The following is a 7,629-nucleotide window of genomic DNA, read 5'->3' as shown; positions in this document are numbered from 1 at the left end:
ACCCGTCCACCCACCATCAGGTCCACCCACCATCAGGTCCACCCACCATCAGGTCCACCCATCAGGTCCACCCATCAGGTCCACCCCCCCCACCCATCAGGTCCAGTCCGCAAAGGATTTATCGACGCTGCCAGAAGTGACCTTCTGGATACTTGCGGAGCAATTCTTCCGTGAGTTGAAACTCCTCCGATAAAAAGCGCTGCGTGCCTTCATTCATCACACTACAATACAATCACACGTACAACCAGGTGCACACACCCAAGAGAACTACTCATGCACCTACCAGCACCCATCACACACCAAAAGAACCGGTACACACCTATATATGTGTGTTCAGCACATACGAGTGTGTTCAGCACATACGAGTGTGTTCAGCACATACGAGTGTGTTCAGCACACACGTGTGTGCGCGCGTACTTTTCCAGTTGTTCGGACAATTCGACGTCAATTGGCTTCAGACCAAGCTGGCTGCAGTACATATTATTATTCCAACCAGTGGGGCCCGCGGTCGTTCGCGGTTCTTCCAGGCCTACTTCCGTCCTGAGAGTCACCAGCAAGTCCATTTCCAGAGGCGTGAGGGGTTCTGCCGTATGTCCGTGGCCCGTTTCAGCGTGGTTGAGGAGGGCGGCGCTAACAGTGTCCACAATCAGGGTGACAACTTTGGCGACCAGTGGCTCGCAACTGGTCCAGAGCAGTCCGTCGCCTTTGTCGAGGATTTGGGCGACCTCTCCGTACTGGTCTTGACGATGGCGCAGTTGTTGCGTAGAGCAATAGTGCGTCAGGTTCACTTTGAGCCCGGGACCTTCCGGTCCAAAGCGGTTCGGTTCACGACCATCCCACTCAGGTCCGGGTGGGTCACGCACGATGTAGATGGGTTCCCCTTCGAAACCAGTGAAGCTTTCGCGGGCACGAAGGCACCAACGTCGCAACCGCCGTTGCCGCTCCGCGACACCGAGCACGCGTACCACCGGCACAACCTGCTCCATCAACAGATGTCGCGTCTCGGTCCACAGAAAATGTCCACCGGTCGCACCCTCCAACCCTGAACCTAACGCCTCACTCAACTTTCGCCAAATGTCGATCTCCGGTGGCAGTAGCACTACCCGTCCTCGCAGCAGACTCGGCTCCGGGTCTAAGCCCAACTGCAATCCGGACGGGGTGACATGTGTGTGTTTGCGACACGCGGACGTGGCGGACGTGCACAGCATCGCGTGGAAGGTCCGCGTCGCGCTTTCGCTCACCTTCGTAAAGACCGCGCATCGCAGCAGGTTCCGATGCTCGGCACTGGACAGCACGCGTTGGTATAGCGAAGCCGCCTGCTCGCCAATTTGTTCTCCCACCTGTTTGCCAGCTACTTGTTTGCCAGCTACTTGTTTGCCATCTGCTCGTTTGTCCACCATGCACTGTTCATTCGTGACCTGTTCACTTGTGCCGAGCAGTTCATGTATGTTGAGGTCAATGAGTGTAATGAGCTGCACCAGCAAGAGTTGTGCCAGGTTGAGACAAACGCCGGTGGGGTACACATTCTCCAGCGTTGTTACCGCCGTACCCGGGAAGGCTGGATAACGGTTCCAGGTGCCCACTGTCACGGCCAGCACGAGGTCCGCTTCGGTCGCTGAGGCCGCGGTTGAAAGCTCCTTAACGTTTCGCAACGCACTGCTCCCCAACTCGTCTTCCCAAAAGGCGTCGTCGTTAATTACGTCGCGAATGCACTGCGACGAAGACTGTGCCGCTACCGACTTTCCAAACCGCTCGAGCCAGCCACTCATGTACCCCTTTATCGTCTCGTTCAACGAATATTCAGCCATAGACCACAACGAAGACTGCAATACAGGCACGTGTAAGTGGTGGTAGTGTAAGTGGTGTAAGTGGTGGTGGTGGTGTAAGTGGTGGTGGTGTAAGTGGTGGTGGTGGTGGTGTTTACGTCTTCGTAACTTCTGATTAGCCAGTGGGGCGAGAGGAAGGGAATGTTTAGGTCCAAGAGATGTGAGATGATGTAGAAGTGATCTTCGTCAAGGGTGGGTGCAGGGGCCGGTCCTTGTCGCATGATAAGGTGGAAGATATCGAAGGGTCCATTGAGGCAAACGATTATCTCTGGGTATTCTGTAATTGAGTCGAACAATTGGAGGTACTCAAGTCCATGGTTGGTATGTAATGATACCGGCGGGTCCCTTCGTGGTTGCTCCTTCGTCGTAGATGAGTTCACTGGACGCAATCCTTCTCTTGTTGGCAGAGGTACGATCTTACAGCCGAGTCCCAAGGAACTTCCTTCTTCCCAGAGGTGGCGGTCTCGAGACCTCCTCGGTCCATGCTCTTCCTTGGAGGTGGTCCCCAGCAAACAAAGTCTCACTCTTCGGACAGTGTTTTTCATTCGCGGTCCGGTGCTGCCGTCCGCGACATCGTAGATGTCCCGCTTAAAACAAAGTAATTCCGAACTGTCGGCTCGACCCGGTTTGAAGAACGGATAGGAACTTTCGGGGTAGTGATGGTCGTCCAATACGCAATATTTGCACCATAGCTGCGTCGCTATTCTCTGGTACGGCGGCGGACCCGGGAAATCCCCCACTGGATTCTGCAACTGGATAAACGGAGAAGAGCGCTGGACCGAAGGCCCCATCAAGGAGTCCCCGCCTTCACCGCGACCCCGGCGGCTACCGCTCGGCACAAACGTCCGACCTTGTAGTTCAGGCTGAGAGGGAAGATAATGCAGGTTCGTCTTGTGATGAGAGTATACATCCTGCAGAGAAGACAGACCCAGAGACGGTGGTAAAATGTGGATTATGCAGGCCGGCAAGGTGGCGTAGGTCTGTTTCTTGGGCAACTCCAATATCTTCCTGAACACGCAAGAGCATATTCCAGACAATGATGAACCTCCGACTGAATGTACATAGCTAACTAAGAACGGTTCAATGTCTTCTAGTGAATTTACGCTATTATTGATCACTGCACACGCGTGTGCGCAGGATCCATACCCCCAAAATACAAGGAGCGCGCCACGCCAGAACAAATCCCGAATGCACAATTCCAGCCGCAGATTCAAGCTGGGACCCGCTCCAGCACTATTCTCGCTCAGCGCGTCATCCATCTGGGTTACAATTTCCTCCAACTCCTCTTCAAATGGAACAGTTCCAGATGCCCAATGACCCAACGGGCCGCGACCTTGAGAGGTACCTTGAGAGGTACCTTGAGAGGTACCTTGGGAGGGCGGATGATTTTCTTGTGAGCGGCGCCGCTCCTGTGCCCGGCGCCGATCTTCTGAGGGCGGGTGTTCTGCACCATAATTTAGCTGCACCGCCGAAACGGAGGATTCTTTCTGTCTGCTACAGACCTCCGTTTCCTGCCTGCAAGAGGCCACCTCTTGTCTACAAGAAGCAGCCTCCTGTAATGACGTTGAGAAATCTTCGTTGCGCGACGTACAGAGCCACGCCGGCGGCGCTGCAGCGATCCCATGCGGCTCGTCGTAATCCGCCATTCGGCGCCTGAACGCGAGTGGAGAGGACCCCGCACTGCCCGGTGTGAGGTCTCCGCCTAGCGAGCGACCCTTCCCGACGCGATGTACCGTAGCTAACGGATTTGTCACCGACTGTCGGTTCTTGCCCCACCCCGTAGTTCCAACTCCCACAGTCCCAGTTTCGGCGGTCGGTCGACGCGACTGAGGGGCTGGCCTCGAGCCTCGCTTCTCGTCTTCGCCAGATCGCGGCTCCTCCGAAAACCGCTGAATATCGAACCGCTTCTCACGCCGCAAAGACTTGGCAACCGACCCTTGGCTGCTCTGACTGTCCCCCGCAGGCCCCTTGCGCTTTTGTCTCTCTATCCCATCCAACAGAGCTTCAAAGGAATTTAGGCTAACCATTTCATGGCTTGTATTTTTTCGTGCAGATGGACTCGACCCTAGCCAACTTTCTGGACTTGACGTTTCTGGACTCGCTACTGGTACCGGTACCGGATGCAGACCAGGCGGGAGCGGAAGCAGGCAACATAGACACCTCTACAGCAAAGGCAACCACGTCTAAGATGAATTCAACGGAGGATGAGCCGAAAGACAAGTGGAAGGATGTCGGGTCAGATGAGCCGGCGGCTGAATCGTTCGACTTGGTGATTTTGAACTCGCTGGTGACTCCTCATCTGGGTCGACTGGTTGCGCGTTGTGGCGCCGTGTTTTGTGCTGATGGAGGGAGCAATCGGTTGGTGGAGAGCGGCGTGCTTCCGGAGACAAGCTCTGCGCTCGGGCGTCTGAGTAGCTACCGCAAGTGGGTCGTGGGGGACCTAGATTCCGCCCGGCCTGAGACGCTGCGTGTGCTGCGGCAAGAACATGGCTTCGCGGTGCTCCAGCTGGTCGACGAAAATAGCACGGACTTCCACAAGGCTCTCTGGCTACGGGACCGGCTCAGAACGGGCGACCAGCCGGCCAAAACGGACCACGGCAGGGACGACCAAGACCACGGCAGGGACGACCCAGGCCAAGGTGGGGGACGACCGAGGTGGGTAATTGTAGAAGGGGGTTTCGGACTGCGATTTGACCAGTGTTTGGCGTCCATTTCGGAAGGACTCAAGTTTGCCGTTCGCCACCGCGACAGCGCGCTGCTCTTCCTGGGCGAAGAGACCTTGCTCGTGCCGCTCTGTGGAGGTCGGGAGCACCGGATGCGTGTGCCGCGATGCGCCGCCAGTTCCTGTGCCGGTGTCCTCGCTTTCGTGGACTGCACCTCGGTCTCCACCACCGGCTTCAAGTGGAACCTGGACGCCCAACCTCTGAGCATGCTCGGTCTCATCAGCTCGAGCAACCAAGTTGTGGACCCCGTCGTCACCATCACCTCCGACCAGCCACTCGTATTCTACCAACAACTGCGATGAGCCCTACGCCATAGCGATTGTTCTACCCTCTAGCGTCGCGGCCCCTATTCACCCTCCCCTGTTCACCTATTGGTCGCGTAATCCTTGGGCTAGCGGTGGCCTGGTGGTGGCTGTTTACGGCTAGTGGTGGCTGGTTACGGCTAGTGGTGGCTGTTTACGGCTGGTGGGGACTGGTGACAAAAATGTGTTATACGTGCATTTTACTCGGGTTGTCCCTGAAGTACGATGAACGTGATCAGTAACGCTGCGCGAGCGCATGGTTTCCCGCGGGAAGCGAAGCGAATGCCCGCGGTGCATGCGGAGCCTACCGCGGAGGTGGCATCGCCGGCTGTGGGTGAAGAAGCAGTGGCGGCGAGTCCGGGTGGTCCGGAGGCGGAGACGGTAGGGGAGCCGACGCCCGGCCCGGTTGGAGCCGGAGCCGAGGCGGAGGAAGCCCCTGGCCCTGGCGAGGGAGAGGATGTCCCCCCCAGTCCTGACGGCGGGGAGGAAGGCGGTGTCGCGGAGCCGGGAGCGGAGGAAGCTCCAGCGGCGCCAGTGCGGCAGCCATCGGTACCACGAGTGACTCAGGCGGAAAAGGATGCTGAATGGCGACGGGCGGGCACGATGGAATTTGAGAGTCCAGGGAACAAGAGGACAGAGTTTGGCCGTGTGGGCCCGGACTCCCGTGTGCTATTACAATCACGATTGGATGAGGCAAGTCATTTGTCGCCGAGGACGTTTGATCCAAGTCCGACGCAGTTCCGATATGCATTGGATGTGGAGGGCTACCCGTTGCATTATCGTAACCGTTCAGCGTACCCGGTGGGTGGTGTGGCGACGGCTGCTGAGATGAAGGCATTGGAGCAGGAGAATCCGGATGTATTGGCCGAGTTCCAGCGTTGTCGTGCAGCTGAGTGGCGTTGGGAAGTTAGTAGACGTCGTTCCACCCCCAACATGCTCTCCAGCTGGCTCTGCTACATGGGACTCTGCGGCGACCCACCAGGTACCGTGTCGGAGGCCGAAAGCCAATGGCCCGGTCGTGAACGACTCCAGAACGTTCGCCATCCTGTCAAGGAACGAGTCGCTGACAGCAAACTTGACCGTGTGGAAATCGCACCCGCAGCTCTCGAGTTCCGAAGAGAATGTTTCAAACAACTTACGGCCGAAAACAAGGGTAAACTACCACGAGACCAAGCCGTGCTCCTCGCACAATTCTGGGGCTACATACCCAGCGAACTTGACAAACGACGCTTCGCCGAAAAGAAGGAACCTGTACCCGAAAAGGAATTCAATAAGTGGCTCGACCAAACATTGTTGCATCCAGAAGATCGCAATCTCGCTGCCATCAAGAGCTGCTTCAAAAATCTTGACTTCAACAACAAGGGAACCGTCAGTGAATTCGCCTTCCGCTGTCTACTCAAGGACTCAGGGGAAGAACTCACCGACGAACAAATCGATGACATCATTAATCGCACCGCCTGCAGACAAGACCAGAAAATCAAATACGACGACTTCATCGAAGAACTCTGGGCACAAAACAGAAAACTGCCATCAACCACTGTCTATACACAACTGGGTATTGCCACTCGCAACCTGCCGAACATGACCGAAACGGAAGTCCATCATTTCTAAGCCACCTATCTCGCCCCCTCGAGGCACACACTTTTTCGCGACATGACTGACCAATTCATGTTCAATCACTCACTGCATTTCTCCAAGTCAGCCCGGTCAACACTTGGCTTCGCAAACGGTCCTGCGCTCTTCCGGAAATTCCGCTCCTTCAGGTCCTTCCTTCGGTCACGTGTAGCGCGCCCTACTTCCAGTGGATTTGAACGCTTGCAACTTCTAATCTGATGCCATTGCGCCTCATAAAAGTACAATATGTCGTCGAGGTTTGTTTCCCCCCCTCGCTCATCCTGACCTCCTTCGCCAGACCGCGCGCCTCCTTGCGAATCCATTGCTGCCATAATCTCTTTAATAAAATAGTATATGGCTTCGATTGTCGCTAAGCAAGAGTCGCCGTACTGTTCTTCCTTGTCATTGTATCTCCAAAACGTAGTCTTATACTTGTTGATTTTGACTGTTTTGACATTGGGAAGATAACGTCCGATAATCTGCTTAGCTTGGGACCAAGTACTATCAATTGCTATTATATTTTCGATGCCCGTCCAGTCCTCTATCTCTGCTACGTCCACAGCATCCTCACAAGGAAACAGCAAGATGGAATTTGGGTTTCCATTCAGTTCTGACAGCGTCGCACACGTGTGTTCGCTGGCAGTAAATATTTCCAAATTCGCATCCGACGAACGGCACAGCGCTTTTAAAGGGAGCACTGACGACTTTTTAATGTTCTCAGCCTGGTGTCTAACAACTGTCAAACTTATGGGGAGTTTAACCGACGGCACCGTCGACTCATCAACATTATCCGCTAAAACCATGCAGCGCGCACAAACCCCCCTAAAGCGGGAGTCATCCATAGTTCTATTTCAAACACGGACGGGAGTCTGTGAGTGCTTCTCTAACATATTTGGGGGCGACCCCCGTGAAGCCCGCCCCCTGAAGAAGGACTGGGACCCATAATCCCAAAACAACTTAAACTGAGGTCTTACCATGCTCTTAGACCGCATTTAGGACACTTGCCACGTTCTTGGCTTCGAAATGGGGGCCTGGAGAATTGAAGGACATCGAAATCTAACAGACCGCTCATCACCGACTGAATATTTGTCGTTTTCTTAAATCTGTCACTACGAAAATCCAGCGCTTAGAAACATGCGGGGGGAAATACTCTGATGGGGGGGG

General features: G+C 55.3%; 4 protein-coding genes across 4 annotated transcripts; 2 read left to right on the top strand and 2 right to left on the bottom strand.

Annotated features, from left to right (window-relative positions):
• Positions 1–118: 118 nt before the first annotated feature.
• Positions 119–1,808, bottom strand: GNI_041510 (hypothetical protein; the record flags this gene model as incomplete). The annotated part of the gene is made up of 3 exons (XM_011131179.1): positions 119–221; positions 418–1,142; positions 1,242–1,808. The coding sequence occupies 3 exons, from the start codon at positions 1,806–1,808 to the stop codon at positions 119–121; spliced, it is 1,395 nt and encodes a 464-aa protein (XP_011129481.1).
• A 2,071-nt stretch (positions 1,809–3,879) lies between these two features.
• GNI_041500 (thiamine pyrophosphokinase) lies at positions 3,880–4,851 on the top strand (the record flags this gene model as incomplete). Its single annotated transcript, XM_011131178.1, has 1 exon — positions 3,880–4,851. One exon carries the CDS (start codon positions 3,880–3,882, stop codon positions 4,849–4,851), a length of 972 nt encoding a protein of 323 aa, XP_011129480.1.
• A 282-nt stretch (positions 4,852–5,133) lies between these two features.
• On the top strand, positions 5,134–6,462 carry GNI_041490 (hypothetical protein; the record flags this gene model as incomplete). Its single annotated transcript, XM_011131177.1, has 1 exon — positions 5,134–6,462. The coding sequence occupies one exon, from the start codon at positions 5,134–5,136 to the stop codon at positions 6,460–6,462; it is 1,329 nt and encodes a 442-aa protein (XP_011129479.1).
• A 65-nt stretch (positions 6,463–6,527) lies between these two features.
• On the bottom strand, positions 6,528–7,268 carry GNI_041480 (DTW domain protein; the record flags this gene model as incomplete). Its single annotated transcript, XM_011131176.1, has 1 exon — positions 6,528–7,268. The coding sequence occupies one exon, from the start codon at positions 7,266–7,268 to the stop codon at positions 6,528–6,530; it is 741 nt and encodes a 246-aa protein (XP_011129478.1).
• Positions 7,269–7,629: the final 361 nt, after the last annotated feature.

Source organism: Gregarina niphandrodes (genome assembly GCF_000223845.1).
Source record: "Gregarina niphandrodes unplaced genomic scaffold scaffold00006, whole genome shotgun sequence".
In the NCBI taxonomy this organism is placed as follows: domain Eukaryota; phylum Apicomplexa; class Conoidasida; order Eugregarinorida; family Gregarinidae; genus Gregarina; species Gregarina niphandrodes.
Note: the sequence above shows the minus strand (reverse complement) of the source record. Positions and strands in the feature narration are given on the sequence as shown.